The sequence below is a fragment of the Salmo salar genome, chromosome ssa11 (genome assembly GCF_905237065.1).
Source record: "Salmo salar chromosome ssa11, Ssal_v3.1, whole genome shotgun sequence".
Classification (NCBI taxonomy): Eukaryota; Metazoa; Chordata; class Actinopteri; order Salmoniformes; family Salmonidae; genus Salmo; species Salmo salar.
In genome coordinates this window covers 17572053-17592609 of record NC_059452.1, presented here as the reverse complement: position 1 = coordinate 17592609, position 20557 = coordinate 17572053, and the positions used below count along the sequence as shown (strand labels likewise).

The window sequence follows — 20557 nt, the reverse complement described above, 5'->3', positions numbered from 1 at the left end:
CCATGTCTCCTCCTCGCGCCTAAACCAGTCGTCCACCGCAGGAGTCTCGGTTTGACCCTGATGCCATGGTGCCAGAACCGGCTGGTACCCCAATACGCACTGAAAGGCGGTGAGGTTAGTGGAGGAGTGGCGAAGCGAGTTCTGTGCCATCTTGGCCCCGGACACAAACGCTGCCCACTCCCCCGGCCGGTTCTGGCAATAGGACCGGCCGGGATGGACTGGGGACCCCGATCCGACACTATATCCTCAGGCACCCCATAGTGCCGGAAGACGTGTGTAAACAGGCCCTCCGCAGTCTGTAGGGCCATAGGGAGACCAGGCAGAGGGAGGAGACGACAGGACTTAGAAAAACGATCCACAACGACCAGGATCGTGGTATTTCCCTGTGAGGGAGGAAGATCCATTAGGAAATCCACTGACAGATGTGACCAAGGTCGTTGTGGAACGGGTAAGGGATGTAACTTACCTCTGGGCAGGTGTCTCGGAGCCTTACACCGAGCAGGAGGAAACATAAACCCTCACGTCCTTAGCCAAAGTGGGCCACCAGTACTTCCCAGTCAGACAGCGCACTGTCTGACCGATCCCCGGATGACCAGAGGAGGGAGACGTGTGGGCCCAAGAGATCAACTGGTCATGGACAGCAGATGGAACATACATACGCCCAACGGGACACTGGAGGGGAGAGGGCTCTGTACGCAACGCCTGCTCAATGTCCGCATCCAGATCCCACATCACCGGCGCTACCAGGCAGGAGGCCGGGAGTATGGGAGTCTGATCCATGGGCCGCTCCTCTGTGTCATACAGTGCTTCTGCCTTCTTATTCTGGGAATCTGGTCTGTAGGATAGGGTAAACACAAAACGGGTAAAGAACATGGCCCACCTTGCCTGACGAGGATTCAGTCTCCTCGCTGCCCAGATGTACTCCAGGTTGCGGTGGTCAGTACAGATGAGAAAAGGGTGTTTAGCCCCCTCAAGCCAATGTCTCCATGCTTTCAACGCTTTAACCCCAGCCAACAACTCCCGGTCCCCCACATCATAGTTACGCTCCTCTGGGCTGAGCTTCTTTGAGAAGAAAGCACAGGGGCAGAGTTTCGGTGGCGTGCCCAAGTGCTGTGAGAGCACGGCTCCTATCCCAGCCTTGGACGCATCCACCTCCACTATGAATGCCAAAGAGGGATCCGGATGGGCCAGCACTGGAGCCGAGGTAAACAGAGCTCTTAGCTGCCCAAAAGCCCTGTCCGCCGCAGCCGACCACTGCAACCTTACAAGACCCCGGATAAATCTCCGGTAGTAATTGGCAAACCCTAAAAATCGCTGCACCTCCTTTACCGTGGTGGGAGTCGGCCAATTACGCATGGCTGCAATGCGGTCACTCTCCATCTCCACCCCTGATGTGGAAATGCGATACCCTAGGAAGGAGACGGCCTGCTGAAAGAACAGGCATTTCTCAGCCTTGACGTACAGGTCATGCTCCAACGGTCGTCCAAGTACCTTGCCCACCAAGGACACAGGCTCGGCGTGTAGCGGAGTAAATCAGAATGTCATCGATATACACCACTACACCCTGCCCGTGCAGGTCCCTGAAAATCACGTCTGCAAAGGATTGGAAAACTGATGGAGCATTCATCAACCCGTACGGCATGACGAGGTACTCATAATGCCCTGTGGTGGTACTGAACGCTGTCTTCCACTCGTCTCCCTCCCGGATATGCACCAGGTTATACACACTCCTGAGATCCAGTTTTGTGAAGAAGCGCGCCCCATGCATTGACTCAATTGCCGTGGTGATAAGAGGTAGCGGGTAACTGTACTTCACCGTGATTTGATTGAGACCTCTATAGTCACTGCACGGGCGTAAACCTCCATCCTTCTTCTTCACAAAAAATAAACTCGAGGAGGCAGGTGAAGTAGAGGGCCGAATTTAACCCTGACGCAGGGATTCAGAGACATATGTATCCATAGCTACCGTCTCCGCTTCCGACAGGGGATACACGTGACTCCTGGGAAGCGCAGCGTCTGCCAGGAGATTTATCACACAATCCCCCCCGTCGTTGAGGTGGTAATTTAGTCGCCTTCTTTTTACAGAAGGCGAGAGCCAAATCGGCATATTCTGGGGGGATGTGCACGGTGGAGACCTGGTCAGGACTTTCCACCGTGGTAGCACCCACAGAAACCCCTACACACCTCCCTGAGCACTCTCGCGACCACCCCATGAGAGCCCTCTGTTGCCAGGAAATAGTGGGGTTATGCAGAGGCAACCAAGGAAGGCCTAGTATCACAGGAAACGCAGGAGAGTCCATGAGAAAGAGACTGATTCTCTCCTCATGATTCCCCTGCATAACCATGGCCAAGGAGATGGTGGCCTCCTTGATTAGCCCGGACCCTAATGGTCGACTATCTAGAGTGTGTACCGGGAAGGGTCTAACTATAGGAAAAATAGGGATCCCTAACCTAATGGCTAATGCTCTGTCGATAAAATTCCCAGCTGCGCCTGAATCGACGAGCGCCTTATGCTGGGAATGTGGGGAAAACTCAGGGAAACAAACAGGCACAAACAGTTGATCAACAGAGGACTCTGGATGAGTGTGGTGCAAACTCACCTGGGGTGACGCCAGAGTGCCCTCCCTGTTGCCTCGACTCCCAGAGGAACCAACACGGCACCGACCGGCTGTGTGTCCTCTGCGGCCACAGATGGCGCACGTGATGGCTCCTCCTCCAGTCTGTCTATGAGCAGCCCCTCCTAACTCCATGGGCACCGGAGCGGGGGTGCTGGACGATGGAACCGACAGAACCCCCTCTGAACGTCCACGGGTGACCAGAGCGTGCAGGCCAGCTCACATCAGATGTCCTCTCGTAGGCTGCATCAATAGTGGCCGATGAGGGCCCTGTCGTTCCAGCCTGCTCCGGCGGCCAAGGTCCGGAATTCCAGGGCGAAGTCCTGGGCGCTCCTCGTCCCCCGTCTCAAATGGAAGAGCCTCTCCCCCGCCGCTCTGCCCTCAGGTGGATGGTCGAAGACGGCCCTGAAGCAACGGGTGAACTCCTCGAAGTGGTCTGGCACCGTGTCTCCTCTCCACACAGCGTTTGCCCACTCCAGCGCTCTACCTGTGAGGCAGGAGACAAGGGCAGCCACTCTCTCCCCTCCTGAGGGAGCTGGGTGCACAGTGGCCAGGTAGAGGTCCAGTTGTAACAAGAATCCCTGGCACTGTGCTGCCGTTCCATAATACTCCCTGGGAAGGGAGAGACGCATCCCACTGGAACTCTCTCCAGATGGAACGGATGGAGACAACCCCGGTTGTGCTGGTTAAGGCACTGGAGACTTCCTGTCTCTCCTAGCGGTTCATGGTCTGGACAACGCGATCCATCATGGCACCAAGATGTGGCTGAATGTTCCTGGACGCGCTCCTCGACTCCTCTAACCGGGGTACCTGCTCCTGCTGACTCCATTGAAAGTGTGTAATTCTGTCAAAAGGTGTATTGGAGGTGAAGTCAGGTGCAGGAGAGCAGAGTATAATGAACAGGCACACTTTTATTATAGTTCCAAAAACGAGAGCACTACATAAATCAAACGCGCTCAAAAAACGGAACATAAAAGTAAAGCGCGTAAACTAACACCACATAACATGAAACAATTACACACAAAACATGATGGGAAACAGGGTTAAATACAAGTAGCTTAATTGTGGAAATGCAAACCAGGTGTGTATGGAAACAAGACAAGACAAATGGATATATAAAAAATGGAGCGGCGATGTCTAGAAAGCCGGTGACGTCAATCGCCGAACGCCGCCCGAACAAGGAGAGGAGCTGACTTCGGCAGAAGTCGTGACAATGTATTTGACATTGTGTTGTTATTTCGCTGAACACTAGATTGTTAAAAAAAAAATTGGGCAGTTAAATGAGGCTACTCAGGTGAGAAAAAAAACTCACCCCAAATGCAGAGCCCCGTTGGAAAATATCAATGTTTGACAATGTGAAGGAAAAACAAAGTTACAAAGAAAATGTATTTATTTCTTTTTTAAATGTGAATAGAAAATGTATCTGGCGTACCCCCGACGGCATTGCGTGTACACCTGGGGGAATACCTGCACTACGGTATGTAAACCAATCAGAACAATCACCTCATTAGAGAGCAGTGAGAATTAAAAGACAATAGGTGGTCTCAGAGGGACTCCATTACAGCAGTGTTAGTGGTGTGTGGAACGAACACTCAATGTATTACCCAGGAGATCCAGACAGAGCACTGCAAACAGCTGACTAACCCGCAACAGAGAAGCCCCCAGCCCCATCCACCTCTCCCCTGCCCCCCTCCCTAGGGACCAGGATGGATGCCCAGAGGCTCTAACCAGGCTCTAACCAGGGAGACAAGGGAGGGGATCTGGAGACATAGCAGGGGGCCCTCTCCTCTGCAGGGGCCACAGGCTGGATTCAATCAGACCTCTAATTCCCAGGATGTTATGTCTAGAACTATACATCCCCATGTACATACTGTACTGTATATAGACATAGGATCAGGAACATCTCCAGCATACTGGATGTACTGGATGGGCTTATGGTATAACACTGTGGGTTTGTCATGGTACAGTAGGAGGACATTATTTTCATTCAAAACATATCAACCAAACTAAACAGAATTTAAAACAGTCTAAAATTAAAACTCCAGATGGCCATATTTGTGCTAAAAATTATTGTGGGTATTTATTGTTTGATCATATGTGATCATGAGAGTGGATTTCCTGAGGCAATTAGGAATGTGTGTGTGTGTGTGTGCGCGCGTGTGTGTGTGTGTGCGTGCGTGCGTGCGTGCGCATGTGTGCGTGTGTAAACATTTTGAGAGAGGACGAGAGGACAGAAAAAGGACAGGATGGACCATCAAGCCTGTCTTTATAAAAACATATATATAAATATTGTGAGCATAGCACGTTGTGCAAGGCGTCAGTATGGCTGACTTCAGTTCAGTTCAGTATGTGTGAGTGTCTATGTGATGTGGTTGTGTTAAGCGTAGTAACATTAATGCAGACATGTCCCATGCCAGGCCCTGGACCCGGGGGCCCTAGCCTCTGACAGAGGGCAGATCAGGGGCACTTACCCCTGGCAGAGTCTTCTGTTCATGGAGGGCGCTCTGGGCCTTCAGTGCTGACTCTCTGGCGCAGTACGTTAGAAAGGCACATCCTGCAGAGAGGACAACACAGATGAGAAAGGAGAGACACACATCCTGCAGAGAGGGCAACACAGATGAGAAAGGAAAGACACACATCCTGCAGAGAGGGCAACACAGATGAGAAAGGAAAGACACACATCCTGCAGAGAGGGCAACACAGATGAGAAAGGAAAGACACACATCCTGCAGAGAGGGCAACACAGATGAGAAAGGAGAGACACACATCCTGCAGAGAGGGCAACACAGATGAGAAAGGAAAGACACACATCCTGCAGAGAGGGCAACACAGATGAGAAAGGAGAGACACACAGGGTTGATTATTACACGACAAATGACTGGAGCACTGCACTGTAGGCTGCTACTGGTATACTGCAAAGTGAAAATAAAGGGTGATGTAAAATACAACCCCAGTCTTTGAAGAGCTAAGGGAACGTCCACAGCATTGTTCCTAGATCTGCATATTACCACTTGATGAATGATCACGTTCATGATTGTTGAAGAAAGAGCACTAAATGTGCCTGGCATGCATTTCCTAGCGTCACAATAATTAAAACCCTATGGTGATGAGCCCCAAACACTGACCCCTCACATCTCAGGAGACTCCTCTCAAAGTTGGAAACCCCAAAAACAATATATGAATGTCCATTAATAACTCGTGCACTAAGAAAAATGTGACAGCTTTCATTAAAGGCTGAGTGGTTGTTCTGTTACACACTTGGTCGAGTTGACAGTGGGTGACCCCTTTCCGAAGAGTTTTTGCACCGGGCAGCATAATTTCCCATTATGGCATGTCACACCTGCTGCCAAGACTCCCCATGGGAGAAGAGGGGCGCACACACACACATACACACTCACGCACGCATGCACGCACGCACGCTCGCACAAACAAACACACACACAAACACAAACACACAAGACACACACACACACACACACACAGGACACACACACAGCACCCATCACCCCTGAAACAGAGCCCTGCTCTCTGGCTCCTCGCCAAAAGAGCTCCCTTTCACTACAACCTTCATCCACCTCCACAACCAGGAAGTTACTCAAGAGGAGAAATCAGCTAAACGACACTGATGAAACAGCATGCCACACAGCAAACCCACAAAAATCAAGCTTTGAGAGCCTGGAAGGAATTAGCTCCTTGTCCTGTGTGACATTAAAGAACTGAGCTGAGGAGATGGGACTGGACCTCCTAGCAGGCATAACCCACAGCAGGCTAATGAGATAGAACCACTGGGACTGGTCTGGCCTGGCCCTCCAACTAACCCCTTCTTATCATCCACCCAACCACTCAGTCAGGTCATCCTCAGTTTGGGGATGGATGTCACAGTTCATGGTTCCAGGATATGTTTTTTTTCATCACATGATTTAAGGGTTTGGAAATGTATAACAGATCAATGCACAAACTGGTGAGACTGTTGCATTTTATCAGAGTTTATGTAACACTTTAAATTGATTTGTTTCATTTAGGGAGTGAACCTAGTCATGCAAGACAGGAGACAAGGCCTAAGTAGGGGGAGACTCAGCCTTACATAGTGGCTCACTGTTAATATTCAGGCCAGGCCAGCTACATGGCTACTTATGGTAGGTCCCAATAAGTCTCTCTTGGCCAAGGGGAATTGGAAGACTTCATGAAAGACTCAATATATTGCTGGCTCAAGGGAGAACTTGGACCAGGGGGACTATGATAAAGGAGCACAATCTGGATCAGACACGTTCAACTTGGTGGTGAACATGAAAAAGGATCACAATTACTGAGTGAGGCTGAGGGTGGGAGACAGCAGATGAGCCAGATGGGGATGCAGGAAGTGGAGGATGTTGCCATGGTTATAGAATGATTCTGAGGCTTGCTTGTTAGCGATGGCTGAAAGCGGTGGTACGCTGATTCCACTGATGAGAAGGTTAAGTGGAGTGAAAATAATACTTTGGTAATCTTTTTCAAATTTGCTGCTGCACAATCATTTCTGAAAAGAACAAAAGTTCAATGAATTGCATTAAAGCGAAATTAACATTTAAGCCGAGAAAAGTGTATTGGAATAGGAGCTCCTTCCCTTGCATTATCATTTCTGACGTTTTACCCATGAGCACTTCTGAACCATTTCCATGGATGTATTAACAGCTAACCTGTTTAACAGTATTTAGTAACTTACTCACTATGGAACACCATGCTTTACGAGCTAAATCAACGACTTCATCTCCTGACAGCAAAGCGCTAGCTACCATGCTAGAAGAAGCTATGGAAAAATAATGAGTTCATCGCCTGTGAGTTTACTGGAGTACAAACAAAGTTGGATTTTATTCAGGATGACGTTTCCAAGTGCGTTACTGATCTTAAAAGATTTCGAGCTGAGTGCACAAAGCTTGGCGATAGAGTTGACAAATATGAGGAGATGTCAACTCAGGGCCAAATCAGAATGGACCAGTTTGACTCGCTACCAGGACTTGCAACGTAGAGACAACGTGAGAATAGCCAATATAGAGGAAAATACTGAGGCCCAGAATGCTTTCTTTCATCTTTCATCAATAGATCACTTCCAGAGTGGTTTCCAGATCTAGCTGGAACCGAAATCAAAGTGATGAGAGCTCATCGCATAAACCGGCACATTGACAACTCAGCCAGATCCCGAACCTTGATTTTACAGGTGCTCTGATTCCCTGACCAAGACCGCATTCTGAAGGTGCTAGGAAGAACCCTCTCACTCTGGCAGGGCGGGAAAACCGATTCACGGCGGAATAGTCTACAGCAACTACACCAATGCAAAGTGTCGTACCTTTTCACAGAATGTAAACTCAGCAAAAAAAGAAACGCCCCTTTTTCAGGACCCTGTCTTTCAAAGATAATTCATAAAAATCCAAATAACTTCACAGATCTTCATTGTAAAGGGTTTAAACACTGTTTCCCATGCTTGTTCAATGAACCATAAACAATTAATGAACATGCACCTGTGGAACGGTCGTTAAGACACTAACAGCTTACAGATGGTAGGCAATTAAGGTCACAGTTATGAAAACTTAGGACACTAAAGAGGCCTTTCTACTGACTCTGAAAAACACCAAAAGAAAGATTCTCAGTGTCCCTGCTCATCTTGCATGAACGTGCCTTAGACATGTTGCAAGGAGGCATGAGGACTGCAGATGTGGCCAGGGCAATCAATTGCAATGTCCGTACTGTGAGATGCCTAAGACAGCGCTATAGGGAGACAGGACGTATAGCTGATCGTCCTCGGAGTGGCAGACCATGTGTAACAACACCTGCATAGGATCGGTACATCTGAACAGCACACCTGCGGGACAGGTACAGGATGGCAACAACAATGGCCCGAGTTACACCAGGAACACACAATCCCTCCATCAGTGCTCAGACTGTCCGCAATAGGCTGGACTGAGGGCTTGTAGGCCTGTTGTAAGGCAGGTCCTCACCCGACATCACCGGCAACAACGTCGCCTATGGGCACAATCCCAGCGTCGCTGAAACAGCCAGGACTGGCAAAAAGTCCTCTTCACTGACGAGTCGCAGTTTTGTCTCACCAGGGGTGATGGTCGGATTTGCGTTTATCGTCGAAGGAATGAGTGTTACACCGAGGCCTGTACTCTGGAGCGGGATCGATTTGGAGGTGGAGCGTTCGTCATGGTCTGGGGCGGTGTGTCACAGCATCATCGGACAGAGCTTGTTGTCATTGCAGGCAATCTCAATGCTGTGCGTGACAGGGAAGACATCCTCCTCCCTCATGTGGTACTTCCTGCAGGCTCATCCTGACATGACCCTCCAGCATGACAATGCCACCAGCCATACAGCTTGTTCTGTGCGTGATATCCTGCAAGACAGGAATGTCAGTGTTCTGCCATGGCCAGCGAAGAGCCCGGATCTCAATCCCATTCAGCACGTCTGGGACCTGTTGGATCGGAGGGTGAGGGCTAGGGCCTTTCCCCCCAGAAATGTCCGGGAACTTGCAGGTGAGTGGGGTAACATCTCACAGCAAGAACTGGCAAATCTGGTGCAGTCCATGAGGAGATGCACTGCAGTACTTAATGCAGTTGGTGACCACACCAGATACTGACTGTTACTTTTGATTTTGAACCCCCCTTTGTTCAGGGACACATTATTCCATTTCTGTTAGTCACATGTCTGTGGAACTTGTTCAGTTCATGTCTTCGTTGTTGAATCTTGTTATGTTCATACCAATATTTACACATGTTAAGTTTTCTGAAAATAAACGCAGTTGACAGTGGAAGGACGTTTCTTTTTTTGGTGAGTTTACTTGTCTCAGAAATGCGGATTCCACACATTTCTGCTGTATCCTGCACACTCAAACTCACTCGTGGCGCGGAAAACGTCACATTCCAGTCCAAAGAAGACGCAGGGGATTTTCTCAATTTGCAGCGAGATGTTGACGAGGATTAGCGGGTATGGATGTGTCTCAGGATATTTATATGATTGCCAGCATTCAGACTTGTTCTCTGGCTGGATTACTAACTAACTGACTAGTATGACTGTTCAGATTGATTTAGATTTTGTCACATACAACATCATACATCAATACTAACCTGGACTGAGTTGAACACAGTAATGGAGAGAGCTGGCTAGAGCAAGAAGATGGACATGAGGGAAGACGGTCTGGACAATATTGTTAATGGCCGATCATTTACAGATGGATTATTCCTTGACTGTCAGAAACACAAAAAAGTTGATTTATTTGTATTGTGACCACGACTGACACGATATGTTCATTCAATAAAAATCCTCGATAGGGTCTGAGGATGGAACTATTGAAAGAGAATGGGTTATAATGCTATTCAGGTTAACTCAGATAGGTGCTCTATAACCTAATCTTGATACAGTAGGGATGCGATGGGGGAATTTTGTGCAGCCAACTTTCCCAGTGTCAAGTAGACACGCTTAGATTTAGGCTTTCACTTCAAATTTCATGCACAACAAGTTTTTGTCTATATCACGTGACAACACTACAGCTAGCAAGTTGGAATATTAATGGGATAAATGTCCAAAATTAATGAGCAGGTGGCTCAGATTACTTTCGTAGACATAACAGTGATGTTATATTTATTCAAGAGTCCCACTTAAAATAATTATATGCCCAAAGATTTGCAAACATTCATTATTATGTTGTAGCGTCATCCTCTGTAGATTCCAAAACTGTGGCTTCCTTGTTGTTATGAGACGTAGTTTATCAGTGACTGTTCTGGAAAAATATGGTAATGCTGACGGTAGGATATCATACGCTGAGTGTACGAAATGAATGTACAAAATTGAGTTACACCCCCAATTTTCAGAACAGCCGCAATTTGTAGGAGCATGGACTCTACAAGGTGTCGAAAGCTTTCCATAGAGATGCTGGCCCATGTTGACTCCAATGCTTCCCATAGTTGTGTCAAGTTGGCTGGATGTCCTTTGGGTGGTGGACCATTCTTGATACACACAGGAAACTGTTGAGCGTGAAAAACCCAGCAGCGTTGCTGTTCTTCTAGTAGGTACCTACTAACATACCCGTTCAAAGGCACATACATCTTTTGTCTTGCCCATTCACTGTCTGAATGGCACACATACACTATCCATGTCTCAATTGTCTCAAGGCTTAAAAATCCTTCTTTAACCTGTCTCCTCCCCTTCATCTCCTCTGATTGAAGTGGGGTAATCAATACGGGCTCATAGCTTTCACCTGGATGTCATGGAAAGAGTAGGTGTTTATAATGTTCTGTACACTCAGAGTATATCAAAACGGTAATCTCAGGTAGGAAAATTACTCCAACCCAGTATGATCCTACATATGATAATCTAACAGAGTTTCTGGCAAATATTACAGATTTTTCTCTGATCATAGGTGGGGATATGAATGCCGTTTTATCAGCTTTGGACTGCTCTGGCCACGAATCTCAAACAGCTCCTGCACCTGTGTCAGTGGCATTTAACAACTTGGTCAAGGATTTTAATCTCACTGATATATTCCGATGTTTTCAATCCTACGTCTAGACAATTTTGTTTTTACTCTGCTAGACATACAGTACATGGCCAAAAGTATGTGGACACCCCTTCAAATTAGTGGATTTGGCTATTTCAGCCACACCCGTTGCTGACAGGCGTATAAATCGAGCACACAGCCATGCAACCTCCATAGACAAACATTGGCAGTAGAATGACAAGCTCAGTGACTTTCAAGGTGGCACCGACATGCCACCTTTCGAACAAGTCTGTTCATCAAATAGCTGCCCCAGTCAACTGTAAATGCTGTTATTGTGAAGTGGAAACGTCTTGGAGCAACAACGGCTCAGCCGCCAAGTGGTAGGCAACACAAGCTCACAGAACGTGTGCTGAAGCGGTTGCATCACTCACTACCGAGTTCCAAACTGCCTCTGGAAGCTACGTCAGCACAAGAACTGTACGTTGCGAGCTTCATGAAATGAGTTTCCATGGCCAAGCAGCCGCACACAAGCTTAAGATCACCATGAGCAATGCCAATTGTTGGCTGGAGGGGTGTAAAGCTCACTGCCATTGGACTCTGGAACAGTGGAAACGCGTTCTCTGGAGTGATGAATCACGCTTCACCAACTGGCAGTCCGAAGGACGAATCTGGATCATGCTTCTTTCTCTAGCCCTGTGATATACAGCCTTTCTCCTTGCAATGGAGAGTAGCTGGATTACAAGGCTGTTAGGAGGTGCCTAAGGGGTTCTCATTGCCTGTTCGTAAGGATAATCATTTAGAAACTCACTCTGTGATACAACACTGTCAGATGACCTCATGCTGATTTGAATACAGAGAAATACACAAGATGACAGGTTCAACTAAGGACCGACAACATTCCAAACAATATAAGTTATGCTGTTTACAATAATCCTAAAATACAGTAGTGTGTAGTTCAATGTTGAAACATTGAGGAGTCACTGGCAGCCATTCCAAATTCTGCTTGGCTTCCAATGAAATCCTGAGCTTTCCTCCAATCAATCAGATGATTGGACACCTGTCAGTTTGGGGAAGGCCCTTTCCTGTTTCAGCATGACAATGCCCCTGTGCATAAAGCGAAGTCCATACAGAAATGGTTCGTGGAGATCGATCTGGAAAAACTTGACTGGCCTGCACAGAGCCCTGAACTCAACCCTATCGAACACCTTTGGGATTAATTGGAACGCCGACTGTGAGCCAGGTCTAATTGCCCAAAATCAGTGCCCGACCTCACTAATGCTCTTGTGGCTGAATGGAAGCAAGTCCCCGCAGCAATGTTCCAACATCTAGTGGAAAGCCTTCCCAAAAGAGTGGAGGCTGTTACAGTAGCAAAGGAGGGACCAACTCCATCTTAATGCCCATTATTTTGGAATGGTCAAACTAACGATTCCTGATACCTGTCAGAGCATCACGCTGGCGTTTCAATATAGAATTACAATTTGAAAAGTAAGTACATGTGTATCTAACACAGAATGTTGGGTCTGTTGAAGATGCCCATATCCTAGGCAAGTCTATAAAGGGATTTATCAGGAACTTCTGTGTCATTTGTGTCTCACCTAAATAAAACCAGAACGAGAACAATTAACGAACTAGAAACATCTTGGGCTAAGCTGGAACAAGAACAACAAAACTCTTACTCTGATGACAAAAAGAAAAGAATAGATGCAGTTAAAATGCAGTTAGAATGTAATTCTTTGCTCAGACACAGGGCAGAATTCTTAATTCATCCAACCAGACATAACTATTATTTTAATGGGGCTAAACCAAGTCATATTTTAGCAATGAGACTCAGAAGCAGTGAGAAATGCTCTAATATTACAGCTATTAAAGCACAGAATGGCTTGTTGACTAATCCTTTGGAAATCAATGCAGAGTTTGGTTCTTTTTTATCTTTGCCAGGAGTATTCAGCTCTTAACCTATGAGGTCCAGAGCCTGCTGTTTTTCTGTTCTACCTGATAATTAATTGCACCCACCTGGTGTCTGAGGTCTAAATCAGTCCCTAATTAGAGGGTAACAATGAAACAACGTAGTGTAACTGGCTTAAAGGTCCAGAGTTGAGTTTGAGGGTTCTATGCTCTATAAATCTGATATTACTTTGAGCGGTGTTGTCACTAAGAGCGGAATTCTTTCAAAACCTAGATATTCTTTACTTTTCCGACGAAGAATCACAATCCCTTGGGGAACCCATTTCATTGGATGAACTTAAATAGGCACTAACACATATGAAAAAAGGTACATCCCAGAATTCTACCTTGGCTTTTGGGATAAATTAGGCTTATTTTTACATGATTTGATTCTGACTTCTGTTGACAAGGGATCTTTTCACAATGATGTAAACGGCAATGATTGCGGTGCTTCCGAAGCCCAATAAAGATCACACTCTAATGGGTAACTATAAACCTTTGTCCTTGTTGTGCTCGGAAGTTAAATTGTATGCTAATGTTCTCTCAGCCCGTTTAGAATCCAGTGTGACTACACTAGTGCATCATGATCAGACAGGGTTCATTAAAACTCGACTAGCCTTAGATAATGTGCGTCGTTTATTACATGTTGTTCATGCCACTAATGACATTAGATCGCCATGCACCGTTCTATCCTTGGACGCCGAGAAGGCGTTTGATAGGTCAGAGTGTGATTTTCTATGGTCGGTATTAGAGCGATTTAATTTAGGAACCGAGTTTATCAGCATGATTAAAGTTTTATATGCAAATCCTTCTGCCATGGTGATAACAGGTGGCAATTGCTCTACGCAATTCCCCGTATCCAGAGGCTGTTGCCAAGGATGCCCAATCTCGCCTTTGATCTTCACACTTTCCATCGAACTGCTAGCACAGAAAATCAGACAGCAACCCAAAATGTTTGAATAATACCTCCCAACGCATGTCCTTATATGTGGATGACAAACTTCTGTACACTGATAATGATGTCTCTTAATTACCACATATACTCTCTACATTTGATTTTAGTGCCCTCTCCGGGGACAAAATTAACTAGACAAAATCAGCTATGATGTCATTAAGTTAATGACTCACTCTGTCAATGGTACCCAATGACATCCCATTGGTAAAGAGCTTAAAATCTGGGTATACTGTATAGATATTTTCCTCAAAACATGGATTTAAATCATTTCCAAGAAATATATAAGTGAGTAGAAGCGTACCTCTCTAAATGTTTACAGCTTCCCAACTCTCTACAAGCTAAAATATCCATAATTAAGATGAATATTCTTCCCCAAATTAACTTTTTCTCTGCAATGATTACACTAGCTCCACCTAAGAAATGCTTGGACAATATCTAGTCTTTAGTCTCTAAATTCGTATGGAAAGGAAAGCGACCTCGAATTAAACTCTCCCATATGCATCGTGACAAGGGAGATGGCGGGCTTTCTCTGCCTAATTTTAGTTTCAAGTTTTATTAGTGGTATCTACGGGATACGCATGGTACACATCCTCCAACTAAATGCTTACTTGCAGGTTCCTTATCGACAATGCAACAACAGTAAGAAATAATAAAAGATAAGAAACCAAACATAAAGTAAATGGCTCAGTAGAATAGAAGTTTAAGTTTTTGGCTTTGTGCTACGCCCCCTCTCAACATGGTTTGATTCAAATGCTTTAGTCTCCTGGAGACTATAGAAGAGAATTTGGCATTACCACACAGACTTCAGGATCTTGTCTATTCTGCAGTACCATTAAAACAAGTTACGTTTTGGAACCCTAATTTCCTTCTTACTCACAACATTGCACTTAAAAAGGAAAAGGAAAAGGAATTCTAACACAATACAGAAGTGGCATGCTGTCACCAAATTTCCACAATCATTCCCTTCTTTCTGGCGGTATCCCTTTTCATTCACTCAATGGGAGGATAGAGGTGTTCATGTTTTGGATGATCTATTTAGAGATGAAGGTTTTTACGCCTTTGATGATCTTAGGGCTATATTTCAATTACCTGGTACCTCTTCTTTATTTTATCTATGTTTAAGATCAGCAATGCGGGCGTATGGTGTCCCTTTGGGCTCATCCCTCCCACAACATGAACTACATAGAATATTAGATAGACATGGTAACTCAAAGGGTTTGATCTGTATATGGTTATGTTAGTTGCGGCCTTCAAATCAGTACCAGTTAAGAATCAATGGATAAGAGAACTATATACGTCGATGATGATATTTGTTGGGATACTGCATGGGAGGACTTAGTGGGTTCATCTAAGAATCCAAATCATGAGCGGATATACTTTAATTTCGTACACAGAGTATACCGTCCACCTAGAAAATGTCATTTAATGAAAATCATACCTGTCCTCTGTGTGATCTATGTAACCAAGGTGCCTTGGGCTCACAGGAGGTTCGTGGCACCTTAAACCTGTTGGGGCTCGGGGGCAGTATTGAGAAATTTTGAAAAAAATATGTGCCCATTTTTAACTGCCTCCTACACCAACTCAGAAGCTAGGATATGCATATTATTAACACATTCGGATAGAAAACACTCTGAATTTTCTAAAACAGTTTGAATGGTGTCTGTAAGTATAACAAAACTCATATTGCAGGCAAAAACCTGTGAAAAATAGATCAAAAAAAATGTGAATTTTGTGACTGTACTATTTAGTGTCATTGTTTTATAGATACCATAGTGAGAAAGGATTCATTTCGCAACACCTACGGCTTCCACTAGATGTCAACGATCTTTATAAAGTTGTTTGAAGCGTCTATGATAAACAGAGAGCAAATTAGAATGCAAGGAAGTTGACATGTCGTCACTTCATTTTTTGCGCCTGCTCATAAATCTGAGAAGCGTGAGTTTGTCATTAATTGTTTATCAAGACATAGGATAGGTTGTGTGAAAATATTACTGATGTTTAACGTTAAAAATGGACCAAAAGATTAATGCTTAACAACGTTTGACATGTTTGAACGAACGTAAATAGATTATTTACTAGGTTTTTTTAGCTTTTCGGCGTGATTTTACAACCCCCCCCACCACGTTTTGTGGGAGCATAATGAACGCTAACTACTTGGTGTTATTTGGACATAAATTATGAACTTTGTCAAAAGAAACCACATTTGTTCCGGACCTGGGATTCCTGGCAGTGCCTTCTGATGGAGATAATCAAAGGTAAGGGGATATTTACAATGTTATTATCGATATTAGATGATGCTAACTGTATAGCATAGCTTATTGTTCTTAGCATAGCACCCCGTTTATTGCAAAATGTGATTTCCCAGTAAAGTTATTTTGAGATCTGGCCATTCGGTAGCAATTACGAGATGATAATATATTATTCTTTGAATGACAATATTATAATTTACCAATGTTTTCGAATAGTAATTTTGTTATGTTCACCGGAAGCATTTCAGAGAAGAAAAAAATCTGAATTTCACGCTACTGTAAAATGCTGTTTTTGGATATAAATATGAACTTGATGGAACAAAAAATGCATGTATTGTATAACATAATGTCCTAGGAGTGTCATCTGATGGAGATTGACAAAGGTTAGTGCATAATTCTAGCTGGTTTCTGCTTTTGGTGACGCCTGACCTTGAATTGAAAATGGATGTTTGTACTTTTGTGGCTATGTACTGTCCTAACATAATCTAACTTTATGCTTTTGCCGTAAAGCCTCTTTGAAAATCGAACAATGTGGTTAGATTAAGGAGATGTTTATCTTTAAAATTGTGTAAAATAGTTGATTGTTTGAGAAATTGAAATTATTAGATTTTTGATGTTTTGAATTTCCAGCCTTGTTAGCAATCCCGACTCGGGGTTCATTGCTAACCTGTAGCCCCAACAGGTTAATTGGGGAGGATGGGCTTGTGGTAATGGCTGGAGCGGAATCAGTGGAATGGTATCACATATATCAAACACACGGTTTGATGCCATTCCATATGCTCCGTTCCAGCCATTATTATGAGCCGTCCTCCCCTCAACAGCCTCCACTGCTTGGGCTCCTTTATGCATATGTACTAAGAATGGCAAGGTTGTGGACACATTTTGGAAAGAGGTATCCTCTGTCTTATCTGACGTACTTGATATCACTATACCTTGTTCCCCCAAACTGTCATCACTTAATGATAATTCACCACTTATCATGTCATTACAGCAAAGACGTATCATGTTGTCAGGTTTGACAGCAGCTAAAAAGATATTGGCACTAAGATGGCAACCTCCACATTCTTTGGCTATGTCCCATTGGATCCGCCCTTTTATAGATCTAATTTATTTAGAACTATCCACTGCTAGGATCCATGGGGCTAGCCATGCAACAATTGACAGCTGTGTTATATCTAGCCTAGCTGTAGAAGAACGCACGTCTGCACGGTTTCACATTGTACATCACTCTGTCGTTTAATGACATGTGCCACTCATCCTGACAACCCATTCATCCATAAAGCAGCACACTGTCGTAAACCATAACAACGTACAGTATGACGTACAGCACGTCGTACCATACATAACATTTCCCCCCCCTTTCCAAAACCAGGGACTGGTACCATATATAAAATGTCCATAGGGCAAGAACCTAGAGTGATACCTGTAAGAAATAAAACATTAACCTTTAAACAGAAGGACTCTCCAAACTAACCAGTTCAGTCCATTAACCTGGAGGTTGACTAAGACACCTACCGGAGCCTAAGAATGAAAAGAGGTTAAGTAGTCCCCCAGATGAGCAGGGCGAGTTCGTGCCCGCATAGGCCTTTCTTCAACCACCACCGCTTGTGGCTCTGGCCCTTGGGGAGCCCGTAGAGGCTGGGGCTCGGGTGGTAGTGGTGGGAGAGGTCCATCCGGTGGCGTCTCTGGCCTGCATGTCTGTTCTGTGTGCATTCGTATTCCTTGAGGAGCAGGGACTTTCCTGAGGCGGCTGGCGTGCCAGCGTGATCCATTGCTCAACATGAATGTGGCGGGCCCCAGTTGTCGACTGACCTGCAGGGGGTCCGACCAGAATGAGGCCATTTTGTTGCACCGCTGAGGCCGTCGGGCTCGGACCCAGTCAGACACTTGGATGATCGACTTCTTCACCCTGTGTGCCTTGTCAAAACGCTGTTTCATTGCTCTTTGGTGCCTGGTCACTGCCTGCTGTTCTTGGGTGCACCTAGTCGCCGGTTCTGCAACTCTCTGTGTTCTGAGTCTGTCCAGTGGCAGTTCCATCTCACGACCTAGCATGAGGGATGCCGGGGAGGCCTGTGTTGTTGTGTGTTTGCTTGCTCTGTAGTGCATTAGCGTTTGATTCAAAGCAGTTTGGAACGTGCGCCCCTGGACCAGGTGCGCTCTGATGCCGTTCTTCAGCGTTTGGTTGAAGCGTTCCACCCCTCCGTTAGCTTGTGGGTTGTAGTAGGCCGTGCGGATGTGTTTGATTCCCTTGTTGCTGAGATATGAGGAGAACTCAGCAGAGATTAGCTGGGGCCCATTGTCCGTGGTAAGGGTGAGGGGCAGGCCCCACCTTGTGAACAGGCTGTCTAGGATGTCCACGATGGCCTGTGCTGTGACAGTTCCGACAGGAGCCACTTCTGGCCACTTAGAGTGGAGGTCATACACCACCACCAGGAAGCGCTGATGGTGAGGGACTGCGTGACCATGGATCTCGCCACAGATGTCCAGTTGGATGTGCTCCCAGGGGCGGGACGGCCATGCGAGAGGCTGCAGGGGTGGTGGGGCGGACTGTCCTGATTTCCCACTGAGGAGGCATGCAGCACAATCCCTGACCAGGGCTTCAATGTCGTGGTCGATGCCTGGCCACCACACAAGGTCTCGACATCGCTGTTTGACCTTCACTATGCCCAAGTGCCCCTCGTGCGCCATGGATAGAACACGCGCACGCAGACCACTTGGGACCACAGTGCAAAACCCTCGAGAGACACAGACTTCTTCCCAGCAAGACAGTTCGTGCTTCACCCTGGCGAAAGTCGCCAGCTCTTCCGGCACGTGTGCTGGCCATCCAGTGCGTATGTAGGTGCGCAGGGTAGACAGTGTGGGATCCTGTTCCGATGCTTGCTTCAGCTCCTCCAGTGAGACAACTGACTGAAGAGGAGCGTAAAGCATTTGTACGAGCTCTGTTTCGTTGTCGTCTGGCAAGACGGTCGGAGTAGGAGCGTCAAAGGAGCGTGAGAGGAGGTCTGCTACCACGTTATCCCTCCCTGGAGTGAACTTCAGCTGATAGTCGTACTGTCTGAGGCGGTCGGCCCATCTGTGCAGCCGAAGTGGCTTGTGGCCAGTTCCTGATGCCGACAGTAGCGTTGTGAGGGACTGGTGGTCGGTTCGGAGCGTGAACAGACGGCCATAGAGGAAGAGGTGCAACCTTTCACACGCCCAGACACAGGCCAGTGCTTCTCGTTCGCCCACAGAGTACCGTTGTTCTGTGGGGCTCAGGGCCCTTGAGGCGAAGGCGATGGGCCTCTCAATGCCATTCTGCAGCTGTGAGAGGACAGCTCCTAGTGCTCCAGCTGAGGCGTCACATGTGACAATGGTGGGGCAGACAGGGTCAAAGTGAGCCAAGACTGGGGCTGTGGTGAGCTGGCTCTTCAGTGAGCGGACCGCGTCTGAGCAGGCTGCCGTCCAGGCCCATCCTTCTTGAGGAGCTGGCGAAGGGGCGCTGTGGTCTGGGAGTAGTGGGGCAGAAACCGGAGGTAGTAGGCTGTCATGCCCAAGAATGATGCCACCTGAGAGGCTGAGGTCGGTTCTGGGATCCTGTGGACGGCTTCAATGTTCGACATGAGTGGGGCAATGCCTTTGGCCGACAGGCGGAACCCCACAAACTCGACGGCTGGAGCTGCAAAGGTGCACTTTCCACCGTTAAGGGTCAGGTTGTTCTGCAGTAGAGCGCTGAATACTCTGTGGAGTCGATAATCATGGATGTGGAGGTCAGAACCGTGGACCACGATGTCATCCAGATAGACCGCCACCCCAGGTATTCCAGCGAGGATGGTGCTCATCACCTTCTGGAAGCAGCTGGGGGCGGAGTTAAGTCCAAAAGGCATGCGTGTATATCTGAACACGCCAGCATGTGTGACAAAGGTAGTGAGATCTCTGCTAGCTGCATGGAGGGGTACCTGAAGATAACCCTGACGAAGGTCAAGCTTCGTGAAGATCTTGGAGCCATGGAATTGTGCGGTCAGCTCCTCAGCTGTAGGCAACGGGTACTTATCCGGGACAACGGCCTTGTTCACAGCACGAAGATCCACGCAGGTCCGGATTCCACCTGACTTTTTGGTTGCAATGACAAAGTTTGAAATCCAGGGGGCAGCGTTGACTGGCTCAATGATGCCTGCATCCAACTGTGCCTGGAGATCTTTTGTGACGTCATCACGCAGTGCAAAGGGAATGCGCCGCAGGGGCTGCATGACTGGGGTCACTTCCGGATTCACTAGGGGCCTGTGAGTAAAGGCTGTGAGGCAGCCCAGTCCATCAAAAAGAGTTGGCCAGTTCTGTTGCCATGTGCAGG

The 20557-nt window shown here is 46.7% G+C and overlaps 1 protein-coding gene across 28 annotated transcripts in view; it reads right to left on the bottom strand.

The window, feature by feature from the left end:
• LOC106562123 (CUGBP Elav-like family member 4) overlaps positions 1-20557 on the bottom strand; it is a 175254-nt gene that overhangs the window by 144023 nt on the left and 10674 nt on the right. For all 28 annotated transcript variants that reach the window (XM_014126736.2, XM_014126742.2, XM_014126741.2 and 25 more), the window contains exon 2: positions 5087-5169. In XM_014126736.2, coding sequence (XP_013982211.1) covers positions 5087-5169 — 83 coding nt within the window. The remainder of the gene's footprint in view (positions 1-5086; positions 5170-20557) is intronic.